The sequence below is a fragment of the Muntiacus reevesi genome, chromosome 18 (assembly GCF_963930625.1).
Source record: "Muntiacus reevesi chromosome 18, mMunRee1.1, whole genome shotgun sequence".
Lineage (NCBI taxonomy): Eukaryota > Metazoa > Chordata > Mammalia > Artiodactyla > Cervidae > Muntiacus > Muntiacus reevesi.
The window spans coordinates 34,808,992-34,827,496 of NC_089266.1; the positions used below are offsets into that span (position 1 = coordinate 34,808,992).

The 18,505-nt window shown below is 56.2% G+C and overlaps 2 protein-coding genes across 4 annotated transcripts; one reads left to right on the forward strand and one right to left on the reverse strand.

The window, feature by feature from the left end:
• Positions 1-369: 369 nt before the first annotated feature.
• SLC35G6 (solute carrier family 35 member G6) lies at positions 370-1,905 on the reverse strand. The gene is made up of 2 exons (XM_065910592.1): positions 1,869-1,905; positions 370-1,385 (listed from the first exon to the last, which is right to left on the reverse strand). The coding sequence occupies exons 1-2, from the start codon at positions 1,869-1,871 to the stop codon at positions 372-374; spliced, it is 1,017 nt and encodes a 338-aa protein (XP_065766664.1). The 5' UTR covers positions 1,872-1,905; the 3' UTR covers positions 370-371.
• A 1,022-nt stretch (positions 1,906-2,927) lies between these two features.
• Positions 2,928-18,475, forward strand: ZBTB4 (zinc finger and BTB domain containing 4). 3 transcript variants are annotated; one of them, XM_065910654.1, is made up of 4 exons: positions 2,928-3,085; positions 11,884-11,953; positions 12,394-13,463; positions 14,136-18,475. In XM_065910654.1, exons 3-4 carry the CDS (start codon positions 12,403-12,405, stop codon positions 16,090-16,092), a joined length of 3,018 nt encoding a protein of 1,005 aa, XP_065766726.1. In that variant the 5' UTR covers positions 2,928-3,085; positions 11,884-11,953; positions 12,394-12,402; the 3' UTR covers positions 16,093-18,475. The 3 variants fall into 3 exon arrangements, with proteins under 3 accessions (XP_065766726.1, XP_065766728.1, XP_065766729.1); XM_065910656.1 differs by lacking the exon at positions 2,928-3,085 and adding an exon at positions 3,605-3,671; XM_065910657.1 differs by lacking the exon at positions 2,928-3,085 and adding an exon at positions 3,712-11,203.
• Positions 18,476-18,505: the final 30 nt, after the last annotated feature.

Genomic DNA, 18,505 nt, shown 5'->3' on the forward strand with positions numbered 1-18,505 from the left:
TTCCCCCAGCGCAGCTGCTTGCTCTGTTTGCCTGAAAGCCCCAAGCACTCCAGCCCCAAAGCTCTTCTCTCTGCTGCCCAGGGAAAAATCCTCTCCGTGGTTTATGGCCTGCCTGCCTCAGCCCCTTCCTTGGACCTGCTCCTCAGACCTCCCTTCAAGCCCCAGTCTAGACTCCAAATATGTTGGTCTCCAGGCTTATTCCAAGTCTTCTCGGCAGTCCCTCTCCACCAAATCCCCAAGTCATCCTTGACTCAAAGGGATATCCCTCTCCCACACCAGTTCTTTCCTAGTCACTTGTTCTCCCATGTTTGTATTCCAGTTTTTCCTTCTATTTACCCAGCCCCCCCGCCCCCAGGCTCTCAAGTTGGATCTCACTCCTCCACCTGCCCTTCCCTCTCACAGCTGAGGTTCTGGGCAGTGATAATGGCAATGCTGCCCAAAACGACCCCTGCCCCCATGATGTCAGAAGGTGCCACGGTCTCATAGAGCACATAGTACTGCAGCATCAAGGCCACCACCACCTCAGAGTGCAGGACAGCACATACCAGGGCAGGGTGGGCCTTAGTGACTGCATAACTCACACACACAAAGGAAACCAGGGCAAGGATCCCCACTGCCCCCACACAGCTCCAACTCAGAGGATCCTTGGGCAGCACGGGGGTCTGCAGCATAAAGAGGCCTGGCACAGAGCCTACCAGCCCCACCAAACCAAACAGGAAGGCCACTGTTGGTAGGCAGGAGGGAAAGTCGAGGGAGCGATACACCAGGAGCCCCAGTGACAGTGCCAGGCCACCTAGGAAAGCAAGCACATAGCCTAGGGCGGTGTAGAGGCCCGTGGTCCCCTCCTGCAGGGTCCCTAGTCCAGGTCCCACAATGATGATGAGTCCCAGAGTGCTGCCCAACAAGCCACACCAGTCATAGCCGCTGAGACGCTGGCTCTCGAGGCAGAGGGCGAGGAGAGCAGAGCAGACAGTGGAAGAACCTTTGCGGACGGTGGCAGCGTTGCCAGCGGGCACCACTTGAACTGCACTGTAGGCACATCCGATGCTGAGGACGTTGAGCAGGGCGTGGAGGCAGGCCCGGCCTCGGACATCGGGAGGTCCTAAGAGGGGGTCACCACGCAGTTTAAGTAGCAGGGCAATGGGGAGGTGGAAGAGGCATCGACAGATGAGCAGCTCCAGCGAGGGAAAGTGGGAAGCCTGGTAAGCCATACGGGAGAAGGGGCCCACGAAGCCAGCAGGTAGGCCCCCACCCAGCAGGGCCACGAGCAGCCCCTTGGTGGCATCGGAGGGCCGGCAGCGCTGGTGCGATGGGAGACTGGGCGGAGTAGAGGGCGGTGATGGCTGCGTGAAGTCAGGCAGGTTGAAGTAGGGGTGACTGCCAGCCTGTTAGGGAGAAAGGAGCTCGGGCATTAGGGCAGCCATAGTCCAGGGGACATGGGACAGGGCACATGCCAGGCTGAGCTCTGGGACCCTGTGGGACAGTAGAGGGGCAGGCTGTCTTGCTGAGGAACTATTGGGAGCTAGTCAGGGCCTGAAAGATGGATGAGGTGGTACAGTGTGGGCCTGAGTCGCTAAAGCAGAAAGCAGGGAGTGAGCAGTCCTGGAGCATCGTGTTTCTTGGGGTAAGTTGTTCCTGGGAGGAGAAAAAGAGGACCCAGGGATGCTCTGTCGGTTTGTGGAAGGGGACGCGGCCTCAGGTGCTGTGTGTCTGTGTGATGTCACAGGTTCCAGGGACATCTAGGAACACCGTGATGAATTTCACTTGTGGGCATCTAGGAAAGCTGGGCAGTCTCAGGGAAGGAGGGGAAAGGGAGCAACCAGGAGCTACAGGGAGGAGGGCTCTGCTTCCCGGCCCCCCACACTCACCATCTTTCCTTGGACTTCCTCCTCTCCTCCTGACTCAGGGACCCTCGGCCCTTCAGAGCTCCAGCCATTGTGACCTGGTTGGAGGGGTTCTTCCCTGGAACCTTCCTGAGGTGGGGGTGGAGGTTCTTCCCTGGAACCTCCCTCAGGTGGGAGTGGGCCTGTCTTCTCGTTTCCAACTCTGCTTTATTTCTCCGTGACCCCAAAGTCTGTCTGGTTCCTTTTTTTTCCTCTTTTCAATCATGTCTGTGACGAGACGTCTTTGGTTTTTAATTATTTGTCTTGCCCTGTTTCAGAAAGCTTTTATGGAGAGCACCTTTGAGGGCCAGCTCCTCCATCTCCTGAGTTTTGAATTTTTGATCACCAGGGAGGAGTCTTCGGGACTGTCCCTCTGGAGTTTCAGGAATGTTTCTTTTCTGTGTGCTTCCACCTGGTGTTGTTAGTGCTGTCCCCCGGAGGTCCACACCAAGGCCCCTGCATTTACGCAGAGTACATGGATGTGGTGTTTCAGTCTCTGGGAACAAAATAGCAAGCGGGTGTGTTCCTCTGCACTGGTAGTCATTTACGTGTACCTGTTCTGTAGGTCTGGCAGGGGTCCCTGTGCATTTCTGGGGAGGGAGTGGGTGTGGGTGTTTTCCCAGGGCTGCCCCTGCGAGTATGTTGAGTCTGGGTCTGCGGGTCCCACTGGGCCTGATTGTGAGCCTGCCACGTTGTGTGCCTGCGGAGAGGGTGTGCGTGTTCTAGGCGGTGTGCACCACAGAGTGAAGCGCTGCAGGGGGGCGGGAGGGGAGGGTAAGCTCCTTCCCAGAGTATAGTCAGGCCCGCAGCCCGGTTTGGTGCCCACTCGTCCGGCGGCTTTGCGTGGCCCCGGCCCCTTCCCCCGATCGGTCCGAGCGCAGGCCGTCGGGCGCGCTGGCGCCCCAAGCCCGAGCCAGGAGCCTGGTGTCTGTGCCGGCTGCGCTGCGCCGGCCTCCTCTCAGCGGCAGCGGCGGCGGCGCTGGGGGGGTACTGTTTCCGGGGGTGGGGGTGGGGGTAGGACCGGGGCGGGGGGAGCCGATGATGTCAGCGGCGGCGGCGGCGGCGGGGACGGGCCGGGGCCGGGCGCTGGGGGGGGCCGGGGCCGGAGCCGGAGCCGGAGCTGGAGGCGGGCGAAACCGGAGCGGCCGGGGGCGGCCACGGTGATGAGCCGGGCCTGGCGGACACGGCGCCATCGCAGTCAGGTGGGCCCCAGGGCGAACCGGGCAGGGCCAGGGCGGACCGGAGCCAACAGCCGGGCCCCCTCCCCGCTGCCCGGTGCCGCGGGGGCCCGGGCCGCGCCCCGAGCCGCGACCGCTCGCCTTTGGGGTTGACCTGGGGGCTCAGGGGTCGGGGGCTGAGTCTGGCCCCGCCTCCAGGCGCGCACGGCGCTGGGGGGCGACTAAGGGGGCCCGGGTACGGCGTCCGACTCGGCGGCGGTCGGGGCGGGGGAGGCGGGTGGGTGCGATCGCCTGGGGCCTTGGAAAGGGCCGCGCTCACTCCCCACTTGAAGGGTTAATTCTGCAGCCCGGTGTCCCCCTCCCTCCGTGGGGCAGGTTGGGGGTGGGGTGGGGCTGGTGTGAGCCCGGGCCGGCGCTGCAAGCTGCTGGGAGGGCGATGGCGTAGGAGCCAGGCAGAAGCGGGGGGAGGGGTGGGCCGCCGAGCGCCCCAGAGTTGGGGTGTGCGGGGTGCGCAAGGCGAACAGGGGCCCCGGAGCCGCTGCGCCGTCGGGGCAGGGTTGTGGCTGCGAGTCCTGGAGCTTGTGTGTCTCCTGCTGTGTTGTGGGGCAAGGTAAACCTCTCCTGATCACCACTGTTTGCTGGTCTGGTAGCCAGGGGTCCAGCAGGGCCCTCCCAGGCCATGGGGACACAAAGCCAGATGGAAGGGTATCCAGTGTTGTGAGGCAGAATGACAAGATGTGGCCCCATGGCTCTGGGTGACAGGTTCGCATTTGAAGCTGCGCACAATACCTGCGGAGTTTGTTAGGTGTGGGGTTTTATGTATGTTTCATATCGGGGTGTGTTTTCTTGCACATATGTGCCTGTCTTGCACACATGAACTGTTTGTGAACTGTTGTTTTCTGCAGAGCTGGTGAGGGGTAAGTGCTGTGGAGGGCACCCGAGTGCTGGGTGTGTGTGCTCAGTTGGAGGGGGCAGTTGTGTACCCTTGAGTCAGAAGGTGTTGGGTCCGGTCTGGTTTCTGCGGCCCTGCTGAGGTGTGGTCCAGTCTTGGCGAAGATGGCCTAGTGGATGGGTTTGTGGGTCCGTGTGACGATCGGGTGGCATGGAAGGGGGGGTGCATATCTAGAACTCGGGTCCTGCAGGCCCGGTGGGAAGTGAGAACCCCCCGGGTGTGTCTCAGGTACCCGTGGGGCAGCTGGTAGTGGTGCCTGGGGTTCTGGGTGGAATGTGCAGGTTGTGTTTATGGGATCACGGGCAGCCGAGCGAGGGGAAGGTTGTGTGTTTGCAACATTCCCCACGGGATTCTTTTGTGACGTTGTTTGTGGGAGCCTTTCGTGCTGTCGGGCCGGGAGGCAAGCTGGTCAGAAAACACTTGTGGGGAGGGAGGTGGCGTGACAAGGGCAATGTGGGCCTCAGACTCCGGAGATCAACCGCGAGCTGTGTGTGCGTGCCTGCTCCTGCGTGTTGAAGTGGCTGTGTGGGGCCGCTCTGGGTATGTGTTATGAAGAAGGCGGGGAGATAAATATGGGGCAGAGCAAGGGCAGCAGGCGGGAGGCCTGGGTGTTGTCGGGTGGCCCGGCTAGTCCATGCAGGGTCTGCGTGCTTGCCCCTCGCCGGCCCGCCCAGCGCGTCAGGGTCACCGGGAGGAGAGGCCTGGCGGCTGCAAGGAAACTGAGCTTGGACAGAGTGGCTCCTTGGCCATGTTTACGTAAAGGCCGGGTGTGACTCTTGTCACTGAAATGGAAAAAAGAAACACGAAGTTTTCAGTCTCCTCCTCCTGCTTCACCCTCTCTCTGTCCCCCTTGCTGGTATCTCTGCTTTTCCGTCTCTTCTGTGACGCACACTAGGCCACTCCTGCAACTGTGGAAGGGTCTGGAAGCGGAATTTGCTCGCTAGGCAGATTCCTCAGAACAGGTTTTCCTCACCTTTGGGGCCCTGGCCCTTCTGCAGGGGTGTGTGTATGTGTGTCTGTGTGTTCCAAGTGTGCACACCCTGTGGTCTGTGCCTGGCCTGGCTGGGAGGGGGCATGTGCATGGGGGCTGGGTGGACGCTGTGGCTAGGCCCCCTGCCCGGGGGCGTGCTGGCTGCTGTCTCAGGCCTGCGCGACAGGTGCACCATGGCCTGGTGAAGGGGAAGGAGGCCTAGATGAGAATTGAGGAGTTCAGGCCCTACCACTTCCTCGCCAGCACTTTCCCTAAAGTGACCCTCAGTTCCTCATCTGTAAAATGGGGCTAATCACTTACCCTGTCCATCTTCCAACAGGGTTGTAGGTACGTAGCACATGGAAAGCATACCTGGAAAGTAGCTACAGTTTGGGGACTATGCCTGTGCCAGCCCTCTGCCAGCACTGAGCCCCTTCTTGGGGCTTGGTTAATAATAACAGCCAGAAACACTTATTGAACACTTACTGTGTACTAGGCACTGTTCTTAATGCTTTTACATATGATCACTCATTTAGTCTTCCCAATGCTGGATGAAAGTGGGAGTTCTAGTTACTTCCCTTTCTCAGATGAGACAGCCGAGGTCCAGAGAAGTCATATGCCCAAAGCCATTTAGCTAGTAAGAGATAAACCTGGATTTGAACCCAGGCAATTGGACTCCAGATCCTGGGCTCTTATATGCTGTCCCCTGCTGCCCTTCGGAAGCTTGTGGTTGGCTTCTCCACGCATCCCCCTCCACATATACACACACACACTTCTGCCCAATTTCTGCAGAACTTAACACCTGCAATAATTCATTTCAGAAGACTGGTATGTTTCAACAGCGATTCAAGGAGTCCTTGCCTGGGAGGGAGAACTTAGCATCCGCTGCTGGATGCTGGCCACATGGGCACAAAATGTTGATGAAGTGGGTGAAGGAGAGATTATCCTTGTTCTGAGGGTCAGGGAGGACCAAGACAGAGGTGGCATTTGAGGTCAATTTCAACATTTTGGAGGTATTTGGAGAAGAGGCTGGGCAAAGTTTTTATTTCTGGCAGGAGAACCAGCACAGGCAGAGGCCTGGAGGTGTGGGAGTGCTGAGGCTGGAGAGCACACAGGAAGCTGGAGGGGAGATTCACTGCAGGCAAGAGGAGAGAGGAAGATGGGGACTGGACACCTGAATGCCCGGCTGGTGAATTTGAGCTTTATTCTGGAGTGGAGGCTAGAGAGGGGTTCAGAGCCCAGGAGTGACAACGCTTGAGCTCCTTCAGGGCTGTTGATTCTCAGTGAGAAGAAGCCTGGGTAGTACATGCTAAGACCGGAATCAGGGGACTAGCTGTGAGCCCTGGCCTTGAACCGCGAGATTATTAACAAGGCCTTGAGCTAGTTTGGGGGCCAGAGGTAGGATAGAGGGAAAGCGTCCAGAGCCATTCCCAGACTAGGCCACCGATCTGACCAGACTCAGTGACGGCTAGACGTGGGGAGCAAGGGCGAGGGAGGAGTCAGACTTGACACAGTTAGCCTTTAGCACATGAGCTCCTGCGCGCGTGTGCGTGCGTGTGTGTGTGTGTGTGTGTGTGTGTGTGTGTGTGTGTGTGTGTGTGTGATGGTTATGGCAGCCTGCTAGCTGGCCCCAGCCCCCTTCAGGCAGGACCTGGTGGTGTGGCAGGAGGGGAGGGGAGGACCCAGCATCTGGGTTCACACAGGCCTGGATGTGAATTCTGACCCTGCTGTTCACAAGCTGTGTGACCTTGAGCAAGGTAAATCCTTCTATGAGCCTCAGTTTCCTCACTTGTAAAACTGGGATCATGTAAATGCCAACTTGGAGTGGCTGAGGAAACCATTAAATGAGGTGATGTATGTAAAGCCCTAGGGGTAAAAAACATAGATAAATAAAAAATAAAGCCTTGGAGGTGCATTAGGCAAAACACGAGTGCCCCCGAAGCGGTCAAGTTACACTCGTCACCCCCAGCTCCTGGCCAACTCAGTCCTGGCCTGAGGATGGTGTCCTTCCTAAAGGTGGACACAGTTCAGGCAGGTTTTAAGAAAGCAGGTTCATGGAGAAGGAAATGGCAACCCACTCCAGTATTCTTGCCTGGAAAAGTCCATGGACAGAGGAGCCTGGCGGGCTGCAGTCCATGGGATTACATGACTGAACATGTGTGCATGAGGGTGGAGGGAGATGGGTTGGTAGCAATAAAGTGGTGGAACTGAAAAAAAAAAAGCAGGTTCATTCATTTACCCAGAATGTTTTGAATCCTCCCACCGTGTATCAGGCACTGTTCTAAGTACTGGACATAGCAGTGGACAAAGCAGACAAAAATTCGTCCGTCCCCTGGAGCTTGCCTTCTAGAGATGAAAAAGAGCAGTAGTCTTAGTAAATGCCAAGGAGGAAAATAAAGTAAGGGAGGGGAATAGGAAGCTTGGGGAGGTACAGGGCACCCAGGGAGGGCCTTGGGGGAAGGTGACTTTTGAGTCAAAGCTGAAAGGAGGCGGGATAGCAGGGCGTGAGGCTGCCTGAGGAGAGAATGTTCCAGGCACAGGGAACAGCCGGAGGTGGAGTGTATCTGGTGGCGGTGCTCACATCCCCACCTCAGTCACACCTCTAAGATCACACAGCCAGTTAAGAGTAGAGAAACGGTAAAAACAAATAAAAAAAACTAAAACCACAGAGCCATCAGACCTACCATGAAGCCTGATTTCTGCCCCTTTTCTTCACCACTTCCCCCCACCATTTTCCGGGACTGAGTTCCAAGGTGATAATAAGAGCTAGCACTTCCTGAGCATCTGCTGCGTGCCCAGCACTCTTCTAGGTACAGCCGGTCATCAGCTTGTTTATTCTCTACAGCCCTACGTAGTGGGTGCACTTCATTATCTCCAGCTTGTAGACAAGGAAACCGACATACAGAGAGGTGAAGTAATTTGCCCAGGGTCCCATAACCAGTGTCTGCTCCACCTCCTATAACCCTGGCAGGGCAGCGGCCAGAGGTGGGGCAGTTGAACTCAGGAGAGTCAGATTCAGACCCCGTTTGGTTAGTAGAGAGACCAGGGACAAATCACCCCACCACTACATTCTCTCTGCTTGCAAATGTGGCGTCTAGAGTATTTAAAGCCTCGGTTTCCTCATCTGTACAATGGGGTTGACACTAGCCCCTGCCTCCCTGTGGTCCTTTTGAGTGCTGAAATGAGATGATGCAGATAAAATGCTTAGCGCCAGATTTGACATATAATGTTTATCTCCTCAACGGCAGCTCCAAGTATTATGATGATGATGGTTCTAGGTGATCTCCAAGGGCCAGGACAGCCTTGGACCTCTGTGGTTCTGAAAAGCCTGGATAGGCCTTGTCCAGATATCTTGGCAGTCAGCACACAGCCACGCCTTGGTAGGTACCAAGCCCATATGGTTGTGCAGGTGGGCAGGCCTGGCCAAAGGGTGAGTAGGGGCTGGAATCAAACCTTTTCTTTGCTCACCTGTGCAGAGCTGCTACCTCGAAGAGGCCTTTCCTCTATTTTTTCCCCTTCCTCTAATTTTCACAAAGATCCTAGATGGCTGGGTGGGGAGCCCTCGTGGGTGCTGTTTCAAGAAAAACAGAACTGTTATCCTATGCGCGCTACTCTGTGTGAGTGCATCACAACACTTCTGACACCAAATGTGTGAAGTTTCTTCCCCCACACTGGCCAATTCTCTGACACTAGCTGTGTGTCCTACACTTCAATTTTGATACTATCTGCCTGGAGATAGCATCAGATTCCACAGGTTAAGGGCTCAGTCCCACAAGACTGCCGCCAATTCAGATACCAGTTTGCAAGCCCAGATCTCCTATACTGCTTTTTTTTTTTTTTTAACAGCTTTTTAAAATTTTTATTTACTTTTTTTTTGGCCACACCACGCTGTGTGTGGGATCTTAGTTTCCAGGCCAGGGATTGAACCCATGTCCGCTGCAGTGGAAGCTCAGAGTCCTAACCACTGGACCACCAGGGAATTCCCCAAACCTCCTGTACTTCTGACTGACCAGCAAGAATCAGGCTTTCTCACGACCCGCCTTCTCAGATTTGATAATTTGCTAGGATGGCTTACAGAACTGAGGAAAATACTTGTGTTTATTGGTTTATCATATACTAAAGGATATGATAGCCAGATGAAGAGGTCTGGAAGGGTCCTGAGTGCAGGGGCTTCCGTCTCCACAAAGCTGGGCTGTGCCACCCTCTCACCATGGAGATGTGTTTAGGTCCTGGAAGCTCTCTGAACCCCATAGTTTAGGGGGTTTTATGGAGGCCTCATCACATAGGCATGATCAATTATTAATCCAGTCTCCCGACCCTTTCCTCTCCCTAGAGGCAGTGGGGGCTGGGGCTGAAAGTTCCAAACTTCTTATCATGGCTTGGCCTTTCCGGTGACCAGCCCCCATCCAGGACCCCACAGAGCGTCACTTCTTTAGAACAAGAGACACTCCTGTCACCCAGGAAATTCCAAGGGGTTTAGTTTAGGAGCTTGATGTTAGGAACTGGGGTCAAATGTTAGAATAAGATGCCCCTAGCACCTCTATCTGGAGAAGGAAATGGCAGTCTAGTATCCTTGCCTGGAAAATCCCATGAACAGAGGAGCCTGGCAGGCTACAGTTCACAGGGTCACAAAGAGTCAGACTTGACTGAGCAACTAAACAGCAGCACTCCTATCACTTGGGAAATTACAAGAGTTTTAGGAGCTCTGTGTCGAGAATGGGGACAAAGGGGACTTCCTGGCGGTCCAGTGACTAAGATTTCACGCTCAATGCAAGGGACCCAGGTTTGATCCCTGGTCAGGGAACTAGATCCCACAAGCTGCACCTAAAAGATTCCAAATGCTGCAACTAAGACCCAGCAAAGCCAAATATATATTTTTTTAAATAAAAAGAATGGAGACCAGGACCAAATATATTATACCTGACCCTTGAACAATGTAGGGGTTAGGGGCACGGACACTCTACCCAGTGGAAAATCTTAAATATAGCCTTACAGTCAACCATCCGTATCCAGGGTTCTTCTACGTGCTCAGATTCAACCAACCTCAGATCTTGTAGTATTGTAGTATTTACTGTTGAAAAAAAATCCACATAGAAGTGGACCTATGCAGTTCAAACCCGTATTGTTCAAGGGTCAACTTAATTTCTTATTATATCACAGTATCACAGCAGTAAACATGTCCTTCATCCTGATGTGGTATAATCAAGAATGAAGGCTTTGGAGCCAAACAGATCCCAGCCCTGCGACTGACTGATTATATATCTCTAGTTGCAGCAGACGGGGGTACTCTTCCTTGTGGTGCGCGGGCTTCTCATTGCGGTGGCTTCTCTTGTAGAGCACGGGCTCTAGGGTGTTTGGGCTTAATTTCTCCTTGGCTTGTGAGGTCTTCCCAAACCAGAGATGGAACCTGTGTCCCCTGCGTTGGCAGGCGGATTCTCATCCACTGCCCCACCAGGGAAGTCCCTGCCTGTCACTTAAAGTGAAGCTAACTGCTAAATTTTAGGGTCGTGATGAGGAGCAAATGAGGTAATGCCAGTGAAGCACTGACTCGTGGGGGTCCCTGTTGGCTGATGGTTGTCACAGAAGGGAGGAGGAGACCTTGTTCTCTTTCCCCATTTTGCAAACAGATATGAACACCAACCCAGGAATCCTTCCCCTGGATTCCTGACCCACCTGCAGTTCATCAACTGATGGGGTAGCACTTGACCTACGTGTGTGCCTGGCACTCAGGGCTCTTAGAAACTTTGATTCTAATCCCTGTGTACTTTCTCCTCCAGGAGAGGACTAAGGGCCGCCTTTTGGCTGAAGAGAGAAGGCCTCTTTGTCCAGACAGTATGAGTAATAAATAGGAAGAGAGCATTTTGGGGGGGTAGGGTGGGAATTGCATGAGGAACTCCTGACGCAGGACACCTCGGAGGTCATGTGTGACCCCAGGAGTGTGGAAGGGGAGGGCCCCAAGGCTTTGTGGAGGGTGGACAAGAGGGGCCGAGAGCTCTGCCCACAGGTCAGCAGGCCTGGCTCTGTGAACAGGCCCCACCTGTTATGACCAGCTCTGTGTGGCTTTGGCTAAGTTACTCTATGGCTCTGGAACTGAGATCTTCAACTGAAAATTGAGCCCCCAAGGCTGAGACTGTGAGTTGCCTTGCGGGCAGTGACTGCCATGGCTCACATTTGGGTTACCTGCTGTTCCTTTTGGATGAACCTCCCAGCAAGAGGTGAGGTAGGGGTTGTGTTCCCTGCCCCACCCCCACTTTTTTTAAGCCAAAGGCCCAAAGCCACCACCTCTCAGAGTAAAGAGGGGGACCCAAGCTTCCTCACTTCCAGTCTGGTTGCCTTCCCAGAGATTGGAGCAAGCTGGCATGTGTGCTCGAGACAGTGGTCTTCAGTGGTCTACTGGCACCTAGAAACCCTCTCTAAGATTTATGTGATGAAGTCCTCTGCTAGTTTGAATGTCTAGCAGCTTGGTCCAATGAAAAAGCTCAAACAAATCTATTTTGATATGTAAATAAGACTATTATAATGAAAGACAACATGCAAATCTTTGATTTCCTTTGAGTCCCAAAGATTAGACTCAAGGGACTTGAGACTGATCCAGCAGGCTTCCCTGGACCTACAGGATTGAACCGATGTCACTGGACTATTTTGAGGCAAATTGGGAAAATGCAAATTATCTTATTCCTGTACTTCTGGGGGCCAGCAGAACAGGCTTTGCAATAATCTATGACATCCTAGGTCCGATTAGAGGCCACTGAGCAAGTAACCTGATGGGTTCCCAGGAGGGTCAGGGTCTCTAGAGCTGCCCAGGCCCCTCTGGCCCTGCATGCGGCACCACTCCCCACCTCCTGGGTCAGCCTCCCGCCCAGTTCCCTTCCCGAGGACGCAGTGTCTGTTTCTCCACAGAGGGAAGAGGCGCAGCAGAAGGGACTCACTGAGCCACCTCCGCTCCACTCCATGTTGGCTGTGCTCTCAGGTGAGATGGGCGAGAGGTCTGCTGCGAGGGAGACTGGGCCTGAGGCTGCAGGCGAGCAAAGCAGCCATGTCCTCCAGGCTGAGGAGGCCTGGGAAATGGCCATCAGCTGTGGGGGCTCCCTCCCCCTCACAGTGGGAGAGAGGTGTCCATTGCTTCTCCCCATTAGTCTGTGACTTGGAAGTCTTGACCCCTGACCTTCATCAAGACCTGAGGACTCCCTGGCTTCTTTCAGCCCCAGATGTCTCACTGAGGGGTGTTGGATGCTGGCCGGACGTGGGGTGGCTAAGCTTAACCCCTCACTTCCAGGATCAGAAGTCAGTCAGCCTTCCACCAGCCTCTGGCCAACAGTCTCCAACCCCTGCTCAGCTCGTCTCTGACTTGAAAACCCCTCACCCTCCGCCCAGCCTCTGAGACCCTCCCCTGGCCTCTTCTCCATCTAGGCTGGCGCCATGCCACCCCCAGCAGAGGTGACAGACCCGTCCCATGCCCCCGCCGTTCTGCGCCAGCTGAATGAACAGCGGCTTCGTGGCCTCTTCTGTGACGTCACCCTCATAGCAGGAGACACCAAGTTCCCCGCTCACCGCAGTGTCCTGGCTGCTTCTAGTCCCTTCTTCAGAGAGGCCCTGCTGGCCTCAGCGCCACTGCCCCTCCCACCCATCCCTGGGGGCTCAGCCCCCAACCCCACCTCCACCACAGCGGCCTCCTCCTCCTCCTCCTCCTCCTCCTCCTCTTCCTCCTCTTCCTCCTCCTCTCCCTCTCCAGCCTCACCTTCAGCTTCATCCCCACCTCGGGTCCTGGAGCTGCCAGGGGTCCCAGCAGCTGCCTTTTCTGATGTTCTCAATTTCATCTACAGTGCCCGGCTGGCACTGCCTGGTGGTGGAGGGGACGGGGCAGCTGTGGCGGAGATTGGCGCTCTGGGACGGCGTCTGGGCATCTCCCGCCTGCAGGGCCTGGGGGAGGGGGGTGATGCCTGGGTGCCTCCTGCTCCAGTTCCCATGGCCACCTCACAGCCTGAGGAGGACAGCTTTGGGCCTGGGCCTAGGCCAGCCGGGGAGTGGGAGGGGGACAGGGTTGAGGCCCAGGGCCCTGACTCACAGCCTGCCTTGTCCCGGCGGCCCCTCCCCTGCCCCCGATGTGGGAAAAGCTTCATCCATCCCAAGCGGCTGCAGACCCATGAGGCCCAGTGCCGGAGGGAGACCAGCGCTCGGGGGTCTGCAGGGCTGGGAGCAAGGGGTTCTGTCCCCAGTGGCCCTGCAGGAGTGGACGCCTCGGCCCTGCCCCCAGCGGTAGGCTTTCGAGGTGGACCTGAGCACGTGGTGAAGGTGGTGGGCGGTCACGTGCTCTATGTGTGCGCGGCCTGTGAGCGTTCCTACGTGACCCTGTCCAGCCTAAAGCGGCACAGCAACGTACACTCATGGCGGAGAAAGTATCCCTGCCGCTACTGCGAGAAGGTGTTCGCACTGGCTGAGTATCGAACCAAACACGAGGTGTGGCACACTGGGGAGCGCAGGTGAGTGCCCTGGACGGCTGGGGACTGGGGGTGGATGGGGGTGCAGAGGTCACATGGGACCTAGTCCACTCAGGCCACATGGACAAGGGAGGGAATGGACAGAGCATGGGGCCCAGAAAGCCATTTTCAGATGCCTGCTCACCCACTGGGCCCTGCTCATCTGCTTTCTGTCACTCACCCTTCTGCCTCCCTCCAGCCCTGTTTCCTCCCACTGATGTTTATTTCTTAGCACCGCCAGGTGTCACGTCCTGGCTTGGTGATGTGGAAAAGGCCTAGGAGGAAACAGAAAGCTGCCTCATGGGGCAGGACAGTAGGAAGCACAGGCATGTCCATCTACAGTTCTAATGTACCCCTGTTGATAAGATACTTCCCTGTCTGTCAGGTGAGCTTCAGAAGGCGGCTTTGGGAGTTAGGCAAGGTACATGATTATTCCCAGTTCACAGATGGAACAGCTGAGGCCTGGCATTGCACAGCCAGTGTGGGACACTGAACTAGGACTGGTGTCCCTTCTGAGGTTGGCGGGGTGAGACAAGCAGCATGAGAGAAAGGTGAGCAGATGGCCGGGGCAGTTCAAGGTCTGAGTGGAGACAGGAGAGAAAATGGGAACCTAAGGCCCTAGCCTCAGGGCCCCTGACTCAACTGGCTCTGTCCCTGCCCTGTTCCCTGGCCCAGGTACCAGTGCATCTTCTGCTGGGAGACCTTTGTCACTTACTATAACCTGAAGACCCACCAGCGAGCCTTCCACGGCATTAGCCCGAGCCTCCTGGCCAGTGAGAAGACGCCCAATGGAGGCTATAAGCCCAAGCTCAATACCCTCAAGCTGTACCGCCTGCTCCCCATGCGGGCGGCCAAGCGGCCCTACAAGACCTACAGCCAGGGAGCCCCCGAGGCTCCCCTCTCTCCAAGCCTCAACACACCGGCCCCTGTGGCGATGCCAGCCAGCTCACCACCTGGACCCCCACCTGCCCCAGAGCCTGGCCCCCCACCATCTGTCATCACTTTTGCCCACCCAGCTCCCTCAGTCATTGTACATGGGGGCAGCAGCAGTGGTGGAGCAGGGAGTGGGCCGGCCAGCACAGGGGGGGCCCAAGCTGCCTCAGTCATCACTTACACTGCTCCCCCAAGGCCCCCCAAAAAACGTGAGTACCCACCTCCTCCCCCCGAACCTGCAGCCGCACCAACCAGCCCAGCCACAGCAGGCAGCCCAGCCACAGCCGCAGGGCCCGCCACAGCCACGGAGGAGGCCAAGGGCCGGAACCCACGGGCCACGAGGACTCTGACCTACACGGCCAAGCCAGCTGGCGGGATTGGCGGGGGTGCGGGTCCTCCTGCAGGGCCTGGCCGGGGCCCCTCTCAGCTCCAGGCTCCACCGCCACTGTGTCAGATCACTGTGAGAATCGGTGAGGAGGCGATTGTCAAGCGCCGCATCTCAGAAACAGACCTGCGTCCCGGGGAGCTGAGCGGTGAGGAGATGGAGGAGAGCGAGGAGGAGGAGGAGGATGAGGAGGAGGATGAGGAAGAGGAGGAGGAGGGGCAGGGGGAGTCCAAGGCTGGCGGAGAGGACCAGCTCTGGAGGCCCTACTACTCCTACAAGCCCAAGCGCAAGGCCGGCGCCGCGGCCCCGGCTAGCAGCGGGGGCGGCGGGATGCCCAGAAGCCGCCGGCCGCCTCGCTGGAGACAGAAGCTGGAACGGAGGAGCTGGGAGGAGACCCCAGCAGCCGAGGGCCCCACGGGGCGTGCCCGTGGCGAGAGGAGACACCGCTGCGAGGACTGTGCCCAGACGTTCGCCAGCCTGAGGAAGCTGCGCAAGCACCAGGAAGCCCACAGCGGGGGCCCCCACAGCTCCCGGTCTGGACGGAAGCCCTCCACCCGCCTCACCTGCCCTCACTGCGCCAAGGTGTGCAAGACGGCCGCTGCCCTGAGCCGCCACGGGCAGAGGCACGCTGCCGAGCGACCTGGGGGCACCCCCACGCCTGTCATCGCCTACTCCAAGGGCAGCGCTGGCGCCAGAGCCGGGGAGGTCAAGGAGGAGGCCCCCCAAGAGATGCAGGTCTCCTCATCCAGCGGGGAGGCAGGTGGTGGAGGTGGGAGTGCCCCTGCCGAGAAAGCTTCTGAGCCCGCCTCGCTCCAGGACCCCGTCATCTCAGGAGGGGAGGAGCCCTCCGTGGGGGCAGGAGGGGCCACCTATGCATACCCACCTGTGCAGGAATTTCCACTGGCTCTGATTGGGAGCGGCCGGGAATCAGGCAGTGGCAGGGGAAAAGGTGGGAGTGAGGGGCCAGGCGGGGCTGGCGGGGGAGACCGGATGGAGGCGATGGGGGCTGCCAAAGTCACCTTCTACCCTGAGCCCTACCCACTTGTCTATGGCCCCCAGCTCCTTGCCGCCTACCCTTACAACTTCAGCAACTTGGCCGCTCTCCCGGTCGCTCTTAACATGGTCCTACCTGATGAGAAGGGTGGGGGGGCCCTTCCCTTCCTACCAGGGGTCTTTGGCTACGCAGTCAATCCTCAAGCAGCAGCCCCTACCCCCCCAACCCCACCACCCCCAACTCTTCCTCCACCGGTTGCCCCCAAGGGAGAAGGGGAGAGGGCAGGGGTTGAAAGAACCCAGAAGGGAGATGTGGGGTGAGCTCTGGACCCGGATCCCCCCTTTCACCAGATGCCACCCTCCCTGAACCCCTGCCACTACCAGCTCCCTGGCCTCCCTGCCCCTTGGGAGCCCCTCCACACTCCTGTGCAGGGACCTGGGGGCCTCTGGAGCTCAGGGGTCAGGCTGCTTTGTGTGAGATTGTAGTTTTCCCACCACCTGGGAAGGGGTCTTCGGTGGTTCCCCTCTCAGTTCTCCTCCAGGGAATGGCCTCCGTGAGGGGCAGGGCCAGCTCATCCCTCCTCCAGCCCTTGGGGCAACTGAGCAATATACTTCCATGAATCTCTACTCACGGCCCCCACCAGCTCTGAATGTCTAACCCGCCCCCTGATTCCTAAACCTAGGGGGAAACCATCTCTCTCCCCGAATGTTCCCCACCCTGCATCTTGAAGCTTTCTCTAAGCCCTTGCCCAGATGCTTCCTAGCACATTCCATCCTTTTGTGGCCCAGGGCCTGGACCAGACCATTGTGATACCCAACACTTACCCACCTGGGAGTGGGCTTCAGATGCCATTCTTCCCAAGGGTGGGTTTCTGTGTCCCTGTTCCCTTCACGTTAAGACGCCATGCCTTCCTTGGCTTCTACGCCTTTGGATCTTCCATATTCCTCCTCCTACTCCAAGACTGTGGAGATGGCTCTCCCATCCTGGTCAAGGAGCAGGGTGGGAGGGAGGGCTACCTATCTGTTCCTTGGCTGAGTTCTTTCCCAGCCCAGGCAGCACCAATCTCGGCCCTCCTTTGACCCTCAAATCTAGTAAGCCCCAGACTCTTCCACGGCGAAAGAGGTGAGTGGATTGCACCTCTTCCTGCCTCTGCATATGGCCTCATCTGGGCTAAGCCAGATTTGGGGGCCAGGAAGGAGGAGCTCTATATAGGATGGGGAAGGGGTTCTACTTCCTCCTTGTTTTTTTTCCTGGTGGTTTCTCCCAAACTAGACCAAATAGCCAGAAAAATGATGGGGGTTGGATGGGTAGGTAAGCCCGAGATTTGCACATGACCTCCCATCCTTTCCTTAGCCCTCTTTCCCCTCTGTATCACTTCCCTCACCAATCACTCCAGATGGTTTTTGGGGAACCATCCTACTCCCCTGGTGGGCTTTGGGGTATCCCCACCAACTTTCCCTCCAAAATAGCACCTTACACCCCATTTTTGACTCAGTTTCCCACACCCAAAGATCCCAGCCTAGGGATGGGGTACAGGGACCTTGTAAGTCCCTAATCCCTAATTTGCACTAGTTAACCCTGGTCAGGGGTCCCTATGTTTCCTTCCAGTGGTGGAGTTGAAGAAATGTTCGCTCCTAATTCTGATAACTGGGCCTCCCCGCTCTGTGATTGAATGAACACTTCCCATCCACCCACCTTCCCCCGCCCAACACACACACAAAGCTCACAAGGGGAGAGCCAGTTTGGGGGAGCAAATTTGATAAATGGGAATTAGAGGAGTGCAGTTTAAAAAGGGGGAAAGTTGCCGTCATCAAAATGGCAGTCCTTTTCCCAGCTACTGTTTTTTGGGGCCAAGATGGCTGCCCTCTCAACTGATGCTGAAAGGGCAAGATCATGGCTTTTGGAGGGAGGTGGTTTGGCGGGAGGGACAGGAGCAGCCTCCTGCCTCCTCACACCCTCCCAGCAAACGGAAAGGGAGGTTTTTGACAGGCTCCCTGAATGTTAACCATGGAGGAGTGTCGCTCCTTCACTCCTCCTCCGTCTCTTTGCACTTTTCTTGGTCTTGGCCGCAGTCCGAGTGAAGAGTTTCCTACTGAATGTACTGAGTTCCAATTTTTAAGGGGGAGAAAAGTTTAAAACAGGGAAAAATGCAAAAAAAAAAAAAAAAAAAAATCACTAAAAAATTCCCACAAATCTTGTTTCTGGCACTTTAGAAAAACTGCGAAAAAAAATACATAATAAAGAATACATATATATATCTACACACAAATTATATATATAAATATATATATATATACACACAGCGGAACCACAAGAGAGACTGAGGAAGGCCTTGGAGGCAGGGGGCGGGTGCAACGACAGTGCCCCTATATCCTTAACCTGCACTCCTCTGAGGCAGAAAGGCACAGGAGATGGAAGGGGTTGAGGATGGACCAGGGAATTGAATTTCACAACAGGTCAAAATTCTAAAACCATGGACATTTGGGGAGAACTGAGACTGTAGACATTTATTTTGTTTTTTTGTTTTTTTTTTTAAATCTGATTTAGGAAAATATAGTTTCCAGAATTTGGTGGTTCTGGGCAACAAAGGAGATTGTGGCAAAATGGAGATTAAAATACATGTATCTGAGCTGGGGAACTTGAACCTTGTGAATTTCAGATGTTGGAAATTTGGGATTTTGCAATTTCGTCTTTTGAAAATTATCAAGTCTTGTCAGTTTGTGCCCTCTTTCC

Coding starts and splice junctions, on each gene's coding strand:
- ZBTB4 (XM_065910654.1), top strand. CDS start 12,403: ATGCCACCCCCAGCAGAGGTGACAGACCCGTCCCATGCCCCCGCCGTT. Junction 13,464..14,135: donor TGGCACACTGGGGAGCGCAG/GTGAGTGCCCTG, acceptor TCCCTGGCCCAG/GTACCAGTGCATCTTCTGCT.